The sequence below is a fragment of the Falco naumanni genome, chromosome 1, assembly GCF_017639655.2.
Source record: "Falco naumanni isolate bFalNau1 chromosome 1, bFalNau1.pat, whole genome shotgun sequence".
NCBI classification, from domain to species: domain Eukaryota; kingdom Metazoa; phylum Chordata; class Aves; order Falconiformes; family Falconidae; genus Falco; species Falco naumanni.
Genome location: NC_054054.1, coordinates 37,636,445 through 37,652,062, shown reverse-complemented (window position 1 = coordinate 37,652,062; position 15,618 = coordinate 37,636,445). Strand labels below are relative to the sequence as shown.

The following is a 15,618-nucleotide window of genomic DNA, read 5'->3' as shown; positions in this document are numbered from 1 at the left end:
CATTTTCCCAGCAGTGACATGTAGACACGTAACTGCATTCAAACCAAGAAGATCTAGTCAGGCAGTGACTAAGTGCTGCGCACAGCAAACTTCAACTTCTGCAGGGCACGCGAGCCTCTTGCCACCAGACACTTTTGCCCTCAGTGAAAGTTTGGGTAGATGGTTCAGCCTTAGGGCTGGGCCTGTGTCTCCACACACAAACATCACACCCCCTGCGCTAGACACTTGCTCCTCTTGGGAAAGCACTTTCTAACTATTATGCATCTGATACACTGTTGACAAGATCAAACCAGTCAGTTACCATCAGACAAAGAAGGAGGTTACCTACCTCTTCTGATGTTACTTACAAAGTTGCAGAAAGAAGGAGATGGAAAAGATAAGCCAGATCCTCAGTTCTCTCTACAATTTTTGCATTATGTTCACAGTTCCAAACTTCTAACATTATGGAATCTGAAGACTTTTTTTTCTATGAGCAGAAATATCCTCCTATGAATTCTGAAATTAAGTTCTGGTAATTTTATTGTCAAATTCTTTACAAGCAGTTTATGTTTAATGTTTGCATACACATTTTGATTTAGCAGTTTGCTAAGAAAATATTTATTAGGATTGGAAGTTTAACATAGTAAATCAAACACTTAACATTCACTGGACTTCAAACATAGATATAAAATACCTTACAAAATTTTTTTATGGAATTACACACAGCAAATGCACAGGGTTTGTCTGTTTCTACACTGAATTAATCCCAAGCCAAAACCAAAAAACAAATACCTAAAAGATCACAAAAAGGCATGATAAACTGCATTTTTGTCATTGTTGCACTGCTATGTAATAAGCCCTTTTTACAAACATTTACTTAATGTTAAAAAAATCAATTAAGAATGTATTCCATCTAACAGAACTATTGGATTAACAGCTGTTTTTTAACTGACTTTACACAATGAAATTCTATTAGCAGAGGTACCTTAGTCACTTAGTTTAAAATATGAAGATTAGAGATACAAAAAAATTAACCTTTAGTAGTCTTTAATATAAAATGCACTAAATTCTCCAAAATAAGATTATGACACACTGGTGCCAATTTATGCTGACAAAAGCTGATATCAGCTTCTTTCTAACTAAAATTCATTTCACAAAACCTTTATATATTACATGAATATTCAAGTAAACTATTTAAAATATTTAAAAATGCAAAAAACTGAATTATACAGTGTTTCAGAGACATGGTTAATTTGGGAATGCTGTCATGTCCAACTATATGTATTTATAGATATATTTTTTCTTATTTTTAAGACCATCATGTTACTACCTGATATTGCAAGAAATCCTTGTCATTAACATAGAACTTAAAAAAATTATAACGATTTAACATATCACTGTACTTTTTAATCACTGTTTCTGTGTACTGTGCGACACTGAATCACACTACTGGCTTCCCTTTGTAAAGTGCTGAGTAACAGCCAAATTACATCAGATTTAACTGGAGATGATGGTGCTCAGTGTCTTGCAAAAAAAAAATCACCATTAAACTGCTACAACTAAACAGTAAAATAAAAAAACCCCAAGTTTAGCTGAGTGCATGTGTGTTTACCAGTGTCAAATCTCTAACAAAACCCTGAAAGATAAATAACACTTTTCTTGCAGGCTGCATTCTTTATAACCATCAGCTGCAAGGACATTAAAATATTTTATTGATGACTCAAACACTGGACACCTTCGGTGGCTGAAGGTGAGTTACTCACTAGTTTTGGTCAAGTGGCTTTTGGGAAACTTTCAGAGCAAAATAACCCAGCAACAGGAAACTGGAATGGAAAATCCAACCATGCACAGTTATATTTCTGCAGGAATTGAGTAACACATGCAAGACAAAGTAAAGGTCAGAACATACCAAAGTAGCAATGGTTAAGAAATTTGTAAAGTTTTCACAGTGTTTCATACAGCCTTTTACTTTAACACAAGTGCATCACTTACCACCACTATTGCTCAGACATTTTAAAACATCTCTTGGCCATGCAGATCAGTTTGAGAAGAAAAAAGCAAATTACAGTTCTTAGGCATTTTTAGACATTAAGTACAACTTGTAATTTTATTTTTATATTCAGTCTTATCAAACAGATGTTTTCAAGATATAATCATTCTAAGCGTTGGGCTTTAACATTCCTCCCAATTTTGGATCCTGAGTGCTAAATGCCCAGCCCAAAGAACTGGCTAAAAATACAAAGCTAAGCTTTGTTCAAATAGCCAAGTTATTACATAAACAAAAGGTATAGTGAATTTCTTATTGGCACTCCTGAATTGCTTCCTTCCTAACCTTGAGATGATCCTAACCTTGAGATGGTTGAATTTTATTCAATTGTTCACATACATCTTTGCCTCCTGGAAACATTACTTGGGTGATTTATGAAGAAGTAGAACTAGACTCAAGAACACCACTGACTTTTTTTTTTTTTTCCTCTGTCCAAAGAACAAAATACACATTTTTTCCCCACCTGGCAAATTCTATTTGACGCCACATCACCACCACTCAACATTAACTCATAAAACAGAGACTTACTCCACTGTCAGACACAGCAGGGGAAAAATGTTCAAAGGATAAACGGGAGGCTCTTTACCGGAAATAATTGCCTGCTCATAAGGAGAGAATCCAGCTTCCCCTTAGTTATTCTTTCATAAATTAATATTTTTTTAAAATCATAGTCACAAGAATTTTAGCTATTACACAAAATTCAAGTTTTAAAAAAAAACAAGAATAAATTAGTTACAGCCTTGTAAACAATTGTTCATTTATGTAACATACTTGGGGGGAAAAAAAGTTCCTTTATATAATAAATCAGACAGTACAAGGCACACATCACACTTAAGAATCCAAAGTGATAAAACCAGCAGATGCCTTAATCCTTTTTGTTCGCTGGTGTAATTGTGCTATAGACACTGTAAAAATATGCAGATTTTTGTTTACATTACAGTCATTTGAAAATATTTCATGACTGTGCTTTTTCTGGTAAAATATTTGTGCTATTTGACAGTACAGTATGACTTGAAGCGCTTGGAATGAATCTTCTCAAATGTTCTCTACAAAGCTGCCAGGGAAAAGGCCAGTTTTTCCATTTCGTTGCAGAGTGCCTTTGAACCAGCCATCCTCACGTTTTTTGTGTACAAAAACAATGTCACCTTCCTTAAGTTCGAGTTCTGCTTCACTCTGAGGAGGATAGGATACCACAACCCTGTACCTGTGTAATTAGAAAAAAATGCCTTTGTTTAGGTTCTTTTTGTTTTAGTTTTTTTTTTATTTTTAAACTGATGCTTTAAAAAATATTCCTGTGCATGTTAAAACTTAGGAAAACAGGTAATTGCCTAAAACTGTTTGCTCAGTACGTAACAACTTAAAACATCTTGAACAGAAAGTAACAATAGCAACATGATGAATGTAACTCAAATGTATGCATCTCCTCTCTAGTTTTTTTCACCAAAATTCCTGTAAAAATACTTATGATGGTTAAATAACGGGACAAAATTGTAAACATCTATTTGGATATAAATACACAGACCCTTCCAGTCAGCATGACTCAACAATAATCAAAGCATTCACAGCAGTGACTGTGCATAATATTACAACTGTACACTTAATATGATAGTATCCCAGGGAAGACTCTTCAGGAAACGCACAGAACAAAAAGAAGCAAAACCTATTATTTGCACTGGGTTTGGATATTATTTTCATTTGTCTTAGAAACTTCTCAGGATAGAATGGACACAGCTGAACAATTTATGTATTATTATATTAAAAATAAACACTTCTGAAAGTGTTCAACTCCACAATTTTCTTAGGCACCTGATAGAAATAAGAAGTGTGTTTTTTTAAGTTTTTCACAGTAAATATAATATTTCACACCTCTTAAATATAAGTGCATTAAAAAGAGGCTACACTCTTCTATTTTTCAATGTGCATAACACCACTCAATCTCTTCTACCCCGGTCTGAGTTCACATCAACCTAAATTTTAAGTGTTCCAGCTCCGTAGACAATTGTGTCATCTTCTTGATCAAGATTTCTGATGGATATTATAAATCAGTTTCTAGTTACATAACCAATAATGTTTGCAACTTGAAAACAAGTAGAATCCATGGCTGACTGTAGAAGCCAAAAGCTTCTAAGGTTAAGAGCCTTAAATGCAGTGCTACAAGACCAGCTGGACAAAATCTAATTTCCAGTAAAAATCAGAACATTTTGCACTCATGAAGATTACTTAATACTTAATAGATTAAGATAATTATCTTAATAATCTTATGATAATTTATTATCTTAATAGATCATGATACATTAACAACCTGATGAAAAGAAATAATAACAGGATACTTCTAGTAAAGGATGGAATACCAGCTATAGTTCAATAAACATGTAATAATACAAGTTAATAACGAAATGGAGAAAGATACTGTAGTATAGTAGCACATTTTGCTTAAGAACATATAAACCAAAAATGACGGCTGTCCATATAGTTAGAAGTATTCAGAAAAGAGTAGCAGCACTGTGTAAATAATTGAAGTCTCTTGGGAAATCTATGTACAGCAAATCATATTAGGATTTAATCAGTTATCAAATGTTACTTATTAGTGACTCATAAACTATGACTTTGTTTCAGTTATGACATACCCCATATTCCAGAGCACTGGAATTAGTCTCATGCTTCACAGAAGTTACCACGCCAATTATTAAACTTATTAGTGTACAGGTTCAGAATGCTCCTTACCCAACCTAGGCAGCATGGCAGATGCCTGCACTAACTTCTGTGGGCAACTTGGGTATTAATGCTGACTTAGGACATAAGAAGCAAACATTTTTAATAGACTGTAAGATTAAGCAAGACTGTAAACCTACGTGAGATAAAACAATAGCCTCTACTGGGGCAGGACAAGATAGTAAAGGATAAAGAATTGCAATAAAGCTATGAAGAACTTTTACTATTGTAATAAACACGCTGCTTTCAGGCTGAAAATTAACCAGCACACTACGTAACACACACATAGCACTAGTTTTATCTGAAAGGAAGACCATTAAAAAATGGATTTCAAGAAAGAATACCTGCCTCGCTTACCTTGCATTCTGTCACATGATGAGCTGTAAACACTGGACTTGAAATATGCCTGGTTTCAGTTTCCAAAGCTGTCCGTCAGTAACCTCTGCACTCTCCTGAACTGACAGACTAGTTTGTTCTTTCCCTACCTTCTGCTCCTGCCTGCCAAGCGTTAAAACCAACAGCTTTTCAAAAACCCATCTTCCCTGTGCCCTCCCTAAAGGATCACCAACTTGTGCATAAATACCATTCTCCTGAGTTTTCCCTATAGTTTTGAACTCCCTCAGCTCCGCAGTAATTGAGTAGTTCTCACTGACTTTTAGCTTCCAGACTACTTTGATATCCATCTTGTAATCTAATGCCTAAACCAAAACACAATACCACTGGTGTTAAAATTTACTATATTTTTCAATGTTTAATGAGAAGAAACCCATTACGCTTTGCGTCTTTACATCACATCTCCTTCTTCTCTTGTTACGACAAGCTATCAAATTTTATGCCACATTATACAAATTCTATTTGCCCAAATAGAGGTGATCAGGTCTAGACTCACCACACATTCACACAACTGTCTATTCAGATCACCTCCGATCAGCTATGGAACAGAAAATATTTTTCCATTATCTATTTAATCATCTACAATATACTGCCAAAACTACCAATTTCATGCAGAGTAAAAAGCTTATGTTTCAGCTCAAAAGTTCATGGCCAGGTCCCTGGAGAAAAATAATCACATTTACTAAATGTAACCTATGTTTTGGAAAAACACGTTCATTCCCACATTTGAATCTTGCAAAACACTTCCTTGTTTATCACCCTATTCAGTATTTGCAGCTGTTTTCAGTGTCTGAAGGTCAAATTTGCAGATCTTTTGTAGTCACATAATCTATAATATTTTACATGCATCTAAGCTGTACAGTATGTTTTCTTCCTTCTATTTTCTTTGACTGTCTTACAGTATTTTTCACCACTTTTCAAAATATTATCCTAATTCTTTTTAATCAGCTAGTGTTAAAATATTAGTATTATACATATAAAAACAAAAGTATTTTAGCTTCCCAGAAGCAGCCACTACATTTGCCATCAGTTCTTTCCTGGTATTCCCAATATGTCTGGCTGCATCCCACAGTGCTTCTGCACTTGTATTTGTGATTTTTAAAATTTTTATTTTAGCAGCAGGGTGGTGACTGTGATGGTTGTCTGTCTTCACTTTTCTCCATTCTACTTTTCATTTTTAATATTGGCATTTCTCACACTTCCCAGTAACATGAAAAAGAGTGTATCATTCATGTGTTTCTCCCTTTCTTCATTGCTTCTGTTTCACCAGACACGAAATAATGCTTTTCTTCCCAGCTATTTGTAGTTGATTTTTGGACAATTATCTGTGGTTATCCTGATCACCAAGTGGGTAACAATATTTTTCTCACATGCAGAAAATTTTAGCTGAGGAAAACACAGCAATTTGGAATTACTATTATTACACAAGTTAAATTCATACTTACTATTCAACTTCTTGCTTTAGTTTCTTTTTCTTGCCCTTCGAATTTTTACTTTACAGCTTACCTATGCCTTGCTGTTGTGCAGCTCTCCTATCTGCTGAGTAGGTGCTTTGACTCCTACAGATAATCAACACCCATCTAGGGCAGACTGATTCTCAGCATTTCATTAACAGCATTAAATGCTGTCAGATGTGATAAAACCTGCTGCCCTCTAAAGTTGCTGGCCTGTGCGCTGGAAGCAGATGTTACACCAGTCATTTTGTGGTGGTTAAAATGACTTAAGAGTCACTTTAATCACGGAACAAAATTACTTCTGTCCTTCACTGTAACTGGATGAAGGCTTGATATCATAGTTCAGGATATGCAGTGATGCATATTTAAGCTTAAACTTCAGGTCTTTAACACCATCGTGCGGTGCTAGGAAGTTTATTATTACAGTGCTGTATACTTACTGTAAAATTTCAAGACTATTTAATCAATGTTTCCCTCTAAAAGAGAAAGCTCATGAAAAGAGCTTGAAATATGCCCTTACTTCTTGTCATGGAAAAAAACCCCACAGATAAACAAATTACTATGTAGTCATAGCATAACATAGCTCCCTCTGGGAATCGTGGGGAGTTGGGTCTGTCTTTTTAATGAAAAGACAGTGATCCTTGGCCTTGTCAGCGCTGCATCAATACAAGAAATCACAACACCCTAAGACAACTTGTGTTTTGGCTGGAGAATCAGAAGAAATGACTGAACACCATCACAGAGTCTGAGGTGAAAGGAATTCTCCAAACTGGAAGCAAGGCCTGGCTGAAATTTCTAACTTCTCTGCTCCTTCCATACAGGGAACATATGAAAGACCATGGACCACAGTGATCAACCAACCTAGTTCACAGCAGAAGAGAGAATATAAGAATGGGAAATACAGAGAAGACCTGCAACAGTAAGATGGAAAGGAATGTCATCATCTTCCCTTCCTTTAGTGAAATGGCCACTAGTATTAAGTATGCATCTGCAAATCCATGTCACAAAGAGCTTGTTTGCTATTAAACAAATCAAACGCCCACCCATTTATTCTTTATGATTGGAAACAAATTCACAATTTTTTCTTCCAATTTTCAGTAGAACCTACAGGAAAGACATAATCTAGGTCAACTTTCAATTCTAGTAAATGGAGAAACAGTGGGATAAGACCAAAAATTTGATATTGCATCTTAAAGGAAGGAAGGAATCCGGGGAAAACTCCACATCCAAAACAGGAACATTTTCAAGTGCTTTCCAGGGTTCAGCCAGCTACTTTTGCTCCTATTCCATTCAGAATAATCAGCAGAACCTGACACCTAAGTCCTCTAGTCACTTTTGAAAATAAAACTTGAACACTAACGATTACACTGCAAAGCCAGAGTCAGAACAGAGAGTAATGTTTCTTTCTCCAATCATTGTAGCCTGTGATTGCAATTGTGATATGTAAGAACAGAATAATATCAGCAGATTTCTCTGTTCTTCAGCTTTTTGTTGAGCTTATCCTCATGAATATTTTTCTTTTCAACTCCAAGTTTTCACTGAAGATCCTACTGCATCATCAGTATGTTTCTTACTGACCCCTCCTTCAAGACTAATGCTTATAAATTACTTTCAAGATATTGAGTACAAGGTAAGCAGTAAGTATTATTAAGCAACATATTTTAAGCAATTTGTTTTAAGAAAATGGAAATGTGGCAAAAGCACATCTGCAGAAAAAAAAAAACAACCTTGACCAGAAAAGGACAAAGGGAACCCAAATGAAAATTTATTTAAATACACTGACCAAAATGTAACAATTCTGCATGAGTACCAAAGAGAATGATCTTGTGGTAGTATTTCTCTGGTACGTATTCTCACTTAAATAGTAGTAAAGATACAGAGATGTATTAAAAAGTTTGAGTGTGTGTTATTACTAGATAAACAAAAATATATAGCATCGCTTTCTTTAAGCAGTTCTGAGAAGAAATATTTCCACCATGGAAGTGGAAAAAACTACTTTTCGTGAGGATGCAAATAGCTTTACACAAATACCCACTGGTCATGCCAGAATGAATTTGGAATTATTTTCACATTCAAAGCACAGAAACATATTACTGCGCCAAACAGACCGATGACAATGTGAAAATAAATGATGTTATTCTTAAAGGAAAGTCTTTGAAGTTTTATGCTCCATCTATAAATGTAAATCTACTTCTGAAATTCAGTATGAAATAGAAATTTCCTGCAAGGAAACTGCATAGAAACAGTAATAATGTTTTAAAAAGCATTAAAGGTATAACAGAAGTAAAATAAAAGACAAAGTCGAAACTTATCTGCTGTCTGGCTCTTAACATATGGATATAACAAGATCAATGGGCCTCTGGAAATACAACAGTACACCCACGCACCATGAGTTAGTAGTATCAGAACAAAGTCTACAATACAGTCAGCATGAATCAGTTCAGTCCTTGAGCTCTTAAAACGTTCTAACTCCACTGTTTTTTCCTGTAGGCCACACAATCCTGTAGCTACAGCAAAACAAATCCTAGGATACTCTTCATATTGGTTGTCTACTACCAGGAATAATAAAAAAGAGACAGTGGTTAGAGAACTGTGACTTCCTTCATAGTACGTGCAATCTACTGATGAGGACTTTGATATTTGAAAGTAATAGATGGACGCAAAAGAAAAGCGACAGAATTTTAAAGCAACTGCCTGGCAGTTTTAGAGTCCAGACAACTACATGTTTTTCAGACTTATTTGCCAGGACACAGAGGCTGCCCTAGAGCTTGCTATGTGGAGTGCACAGTAATGGGGCATTTAGGTAGTAAAAGTATCTTTGCAACAGCTCAAGAAATCACGTATTAAGCCTACTCATAGATAAGGATCTCATTCACCATATATGTAGGTTGGCAGTTTTACATTGCTAATAACCTTAAAGGACTAAGCTGGTATTCATAAATGCAAGAATATAATGCGTTCATGTTTTGCAAAACAGGAAGCCTATTTTATCTACCTCAGTACTCACACCAAAACTGTGATCACCTTATTTGAATGTCTATTCATAACAAAACCTCAAAGTAACACAAAAAGTAAGCAAATATAAACATAAGCATTAGTTGATAAGCATATAAAGCATTGTTAACAAAGTAAGTTTCATCTTGCTATAAAAATCTCAGCTTTTTGAAGCAGTCTAATAGACACTGCAGGTGTCAGAAAGTTGATTTTTTTTCTTGGTTTGCCTGAGTCTAGCTGCATGGGATGATTTACCTTTCACAGACAAGAGGCCTGGATTCATTCAGGACTGGACCCAGGGATGAGCAAGGCTGCCGAGGCGGTGGCGCTATTGGAATAGAAGAATCCAGGGAACTTGTTTTCCGATGCAGTGTCTCCTGTGCCAGCCCAGAGACCTCACTGTCCGTGGGACAGGATCCAGCTTTGCTGTGACCACCTGCTGATGGAAGCTCTGGCCCAACTGCACCTTGCAGGGCTAACTCTGCGGCTGCTTGCTCAGCCTCCAGTGTTGGTGATGCTGGAGGTGACAATCGTGGCTTGCGTTTCGTGGACGCTCCAGAAAGCAATTTCAGCAAACCTTTTTTTTCTTTCTGTAAACAAAAAGCAGTGCCTCATTTTAGAACAGAAGTCTCCCATCAAGAGTTGAACATTTCATTCTGACAGATGACATTGTGATCAGACAGGACTCAGTAAATTATGAGGACATATTTAAGACTGTACAAACTACAAAAGATAATTATGAAAATTATAAAAGAGACAGATAATTATTAAAATTCTAAAGAGAAAACCAGTAAGTCATTTAGACCATAAACCTGCTAAGTCCTTTTGCTTAGTTAGTTAAGCTAAGGCTTACCTTAAAAGCCAATGGCAGTGGCCCAAAAGGTTGTCTAGAAAAAGGAGTGAGAAGTTAGATTCCCACTGTGGGAATCTAAGCAGTAAAACATTTTGTTAATATGGAAGTTTCTAGGAAGGCATAAAGAGTCATTTCAAACCAAGCAGGGAGAAAAGTCTGCCCCGGAGGCTGCTGTTTAGATAAGTGTCTTTTATTTATCCTCCCTCAGTAAGGGAAGACCTTCATGATTTAACAGAAATTTGCCACAAGGGGAATGTATTGTGTTTTGCTGCTCTGCTAGAGGGAAGAATTGTAAACATTCTTTTTGCTTGTCCAGACAGGAATCCCTGAAGACTATTACTTACCCTGAAGAGAATTATTTAAGTAGCTTTTGTGTTTTTTGTCTTTTTTTAAGGGGGTGTGGCAGTCATGTTCTTACCAACCCTTTGACTGAGTAAATGTGGTGCTTATAAGAGGTGCCAGATTGTAAGCCCTGGAGACAAAAATAAGTTATTTAACTACAGAAAGAAAAAAGCATGAGCAATGTGAGTTTTTTATTATAGCCTGGGATGCAGTGAAATTGGTGAACTGTGAATGAAAAATCCTTGGTCCTTCTTCCAAGTCTCCAATAACTTAAAGCTATTTCAGCAAAGATCTGCTGTCTACCAAATGGGGGAAAAAAAGAAAAAAAGAAAAAAAAGAAGAGAGAAATGCAAAGAAATTAACAGTCCAAATACATTAGCATCTTTAAACTTAAAATTCTGAGTTTTCTAAAAGCCCTGCCTAAAAGCACCTCAGTCTGATTTCGGTGGCTATGGCTGAAGTAATTTTAAAAGGAAGTACTAGATAACTAGATACCTCCACTCAACAATAATGAAAAAAATAAATTAAAAAGTGGGTGAGATTAGTGTACAGCGTATGATTAAAACCTACATAAACTTCATTAAGGAATGCTTGTGGCTAAAGAGTACTAAAGGTAAATTCTAAAACACTTGAGATGTAAAGAAAGTGTCAAAAGGAGAAAAAATATTTCTGACTACATCACAATTGTAAAACAAAACCAGTTAGAAAGTTGGGGGAATGTTTCTGCCTACAATATAACCATTATACGGCTTGTAGGACAGTGAGAATGAGATTAGACACAGAGAAAAATACTTCAAATAGAAGGAAGGAAAGCAGAATCACTACAGACTCTACTGATCTACATTTATAAAAGACAGAGTTATGTGCTTTTTTTTCCTTTGTCCAATAAACATTGCTGGTAATGTGTTTTTCATAAACTCTCTGTATGTCTGCCTAATAAGGAAGGTAACGTAAAGAATACTGATTTTCACTAAATATTAGGTTTATTACATTAGATTGAACTTATGTTCTTGCAAGTTCATGGGTTGGGGTTTTTTTATTGTTTGTTTGTGTTTCAAGTGTTTTTTTTTGGGGGGGGAGAGAGCTGGCATCACAGGCTTCTTAGTTTACAGATACTTACTGATAACATCTGCTAACAATACAACTTTCTAAAGTATTCAGGAAACTGACTGCAGGTAAACAAGAACAAAATACCTAAAATTCCAGCAATCCAACTAACAGTTCTGAACTCTACCCATTCACACTTTGTTTCTCCGGCTTAAGGCACGAACCTGCTACCCTATTTCAACCCTTCTCCAAGGTCTGTTCTGTATTTTATGGATTCTAAATTATTCTTATATGGCCAAGAATAAATTTGCCCATAGCTGTAGTCACAAAATGGCTGCCTGAGTTTCAGGCTCAGTCTTAAAAACCTTACAATGCTGCTATTCAGCAAATATAAGAAAAAAAATATGGATCCCTTACAAGTTTGCATAAGAAAACGGGAGAATTCAAGGGAATGATTTTACTTTCTACCCACCTTGCCATCCTTGTCTGTTTTACTGACAGCAGCATTTCCACCAGCTGCTAAAGCACTCTCTGGAGATGCAGGAGCTCCAGGGTGAGTGTTTACAGTTCTTCCACTAATATCTCCCTCCAAAGATGAAGCAGCAATGTTGGGAGAATTCAAAGAAGCTGCTGCACACGCCATTGGTATAGTTGAGCGGTTCACATTCACAGCTGTGACATAAGCAGCAGTATTTGGAAGCTGGGGCTGGAGCTGCTGGGAGGCAACAGAGTGGTGAGGAATGATCACAGCTGCAGGAATAAGGCATGTTGGACTCTGTGCTTGTATAGGTGTGACTGCTGCCGTAGGTCTTTCTTGACTGTGTGTGGCAACTGTAACAAAGAACAAAATGTGAGAGAGTTCATCTTTTCACAAGACACAAAGTGAGGTACAGTCACCGTGTTACAGCTAATCAGTCATAAGGAGCTTCCTTCCCACCTTCATAACATATATTACTATAATGACATCTTACATAGCACTAAATTTATCTCACCAGAATAAACTAGCATATGCTACCCTACTTGCACCAGTATACAGCAGAAGAATAACAGCACTGTGGAGAAATCTAAACTGCTAAGTAAAATGCTTCACATACAGAGATGTAAAGTGAAGATTACATTTTAGTTCATAAGTGCTAACTAAATACTGCCTGGAACTTTTTTGTTCCTTTTAATATGCTGTGTAGTTGTCAGGGCACATAAAACAAAGTAGGAAGAAACACTCCTTATAGAAGCTGCTAAAAATATAATTGGATTGTTTTGCCTAAACTATTCAGAAAATCCACAACAGATTTAGTGAGTCTTTCAAACAATAAGTACAGGGGCAATTACTGCTATGAGTGGTTTCTCTGAAAACGTAAGCTATTGTCTCTTGGGAAGTTTAAATATAGAAGTGGATTTACTCATACCCCTGTGAAATAAAAGGAACATCTACACTGGAAGTTGGAGAATAGCACAGGGCTGAATATACTAACCAGGGCTGCAGCCTAGCTGCAAAGCACAGAGTTCTGCATGAACCAATTTATCCTTTCCAAGAAGCAACGTTGCTATTACAGTTATATGGTCAACCACACATGCTTTCAGATCATTTGAACAACTTGGGTATCTGCACCACTGGGTGGTATGAAGTGCAGACATCTTAACCAAATAATAAGGCGAAATGCAGCATCCCAGTGCTGCACAGTCTCTTTTCTTCAAACAACCTGAAACTTAGCATCTAAGAAGGGGTCATCTCTCTAGCTTGGTGCATGTATATCTCAAATGTATCCATTCACTGATTTTTCAGATACTAATTAGAGTTTCGGGCTTGTTATAAGTGATATCCTGGAATCAAGCCTCCAGCACTTGCTCTCTTTATTCTGCTCTCCACAAATTCCCCTGATAATTTGGTTAGATTGCATCAACATTATATTAGAGAAGACTGACAAAGTTCACAAATTTGATATAACAATCATACAGTATTAGATCCAATTACAATCCCTATGATAAGAAACACAAATTCCTTCTTAAAAAGAAAGCACCATTAAATGCTATGTGTATTTTCTGGTACATCACCTCTTCCCCTGCAGCAGACCCTTCCTAATGCTTGAGTACCATAAACATTTGAAAAAGGAAGATAAGGAGAGTCCAGCAAGATTTTTTTGTAAAAAACAATTATTCACGCTGTCTTTTGCTCGTCAGACAAAGTCAGTTTTCTTACAAGTAGCTGCTATTCTTCAAGATACATCTATACTTACATGCAGTCAATGGAGTACAAGCGTGGAATGGCTTTCTGATTTTGTTTTCTTATCCCTGAGGAATCCATAGGAAAAATGTTTCAAGTCACCCTATTTTCACACAGTTCATCATTTAATGAAATAGGCAGAATATACATTTTCTTCTCAGTTCCTTTCAATCAAAGAATGCATACCCTCTCAGTGAGGGTGATGTCAAGCAATGTCTCGCCAGGATCACTTGAAGAAGGGTCTTCAATGTCCTGAGCTAAATTGGAACTGAAGAACAGTCCTACAAAATGCAGCACTGAACTACGAAGCCTCATTGAGAGGGTAACACTTCGCACAGGTGCTAGGGAAAGCTCAAGATGATCACATTTCAGATGCTGACTACAAAGTTTTCTGTAACATTTGACCATAAAGCAGCTGTTATTGCTTCAGTTTTCAGGCCCTCATAAGGGACAGATCTGTATTTGTGACTGATTTTGTATTTGTATTTGTAAAGTACACCTTTACACCACAATCCAACGTTGAATTCTCTGGAGAGAGTGCAGCCCCTTTGATTTTTCCATTTGGGACTTGAAAAGTTGGTGGGAAATATGTTGTATTTGCCAGCTGAATGGAACCATAAGAGCTCATTTATCTTGCCAGTGGAGCAGAGACGTGGGGACAGAAAGGCCTCTGGAGCCCATAGGAGCTTCCTCCTTTGTGCTGTCACTTGCAAACTTCTAAGCAGCTCAAAAGGATTTAGAGTAGAAACCACCTATGCCTGAGAGGCAGGAAAGTACAGATGCTTTGCTTAGTTTCTCTTACCAGCTGCCAATAGCACCTGGTTATTTTTATTTAAAGGTAAAGAATAAAGTTGTTACAGAGGACTATCACATCTGTTCCAGCCTAAGATCAGACTGGAGAAAGATGGAGCCAATTAAAGAAATGAAATACGTAAAGATGTATCTGACCTCCAAAAGCAAACCTGGTGCTGACATCTGAAGATGCACAGGGTGTTTTAGGAGATGCGTGACACTGAAGAGGGAGTGAGCTAAATCCTGGATTTTGAGACCATAAGAAACAATCATCCTTAAGGGGATAACAGATAATAACATTTGCATCTTTTGCTTTTCTTCTGCTCTGCCAGTAAGAATCTTGCGATTAAAGAAAACCTTTGTCATGACTCTCTCAGCCAAGAGATCTTAGGCCCCCAGTTCAAGGCTGAAAGGGGGAACACTGGGAGAGTTTGAAATGGAGTGGGTTTTTTTTCCTTTTCTTTTGTGGCCCTAGGAGCAACTGGAACACATCAGGCTCCAGTTGTGTGGTATTTTCCTAGCCTGGCAAATCCACAGAGGAGTACATGGATTTGGTAAACAAAAACTCTTGAAAACACCACTATCAACCTTTTTGGATGTGGGTTTAAATAACAAGAAGGCATGTTTCACTATGATGTGGCCTGCCCTGGACAGTAAAGGCAGTTATACCTGTCAGAAATACAGGATTTTATGAAATAGATCATGTAGGTCTTGAAGCCAGTATAGCTTTAGTGTTTCAGAGTCAAAGCTGAAAGAAGTTGCAGTCAAGGTTAGAGAACAAACT

The 15,618-nt window shown here is 36.7% G+C and overlaps 1 protein-coding gene across 3 annotated transcripts in view; it reads right to left on the bottom strand.

Moving 5' to 3' along the window:
- Positions 1–586: 586 nt before the first annotated feature.
- The window catches only part of SH3RF1 (SH3 domain containing ring finger 1), a 90,426-nt gene continuing 75,394 nt past the window's right edge, over positions 587–15,618 (bottom strand). For all 3 annotated transcript variants that reach the window (XM_040589215.1, XM_040589221.1, XM_040589229.1), the window contains 3 exons: positions 12,294–12,652; positions 9,835–10,169; positions 587–3,230 (listed from right to left, as the gene is read on the bottom strand). In XM_040589215.1, the coding sequence (XP_040445149.1) occupies positions 3,062–3,230; positions 9,835–10,169; positions 12,294–12,652 (863 nt within the window). In that variant the 3' untranslated portion in view covers positions 587–3,061. The remainder of the gene's footprint in view (positions 3,231–9,834; positions 10,170–12,293; positions 12,653–15,618) is intronic.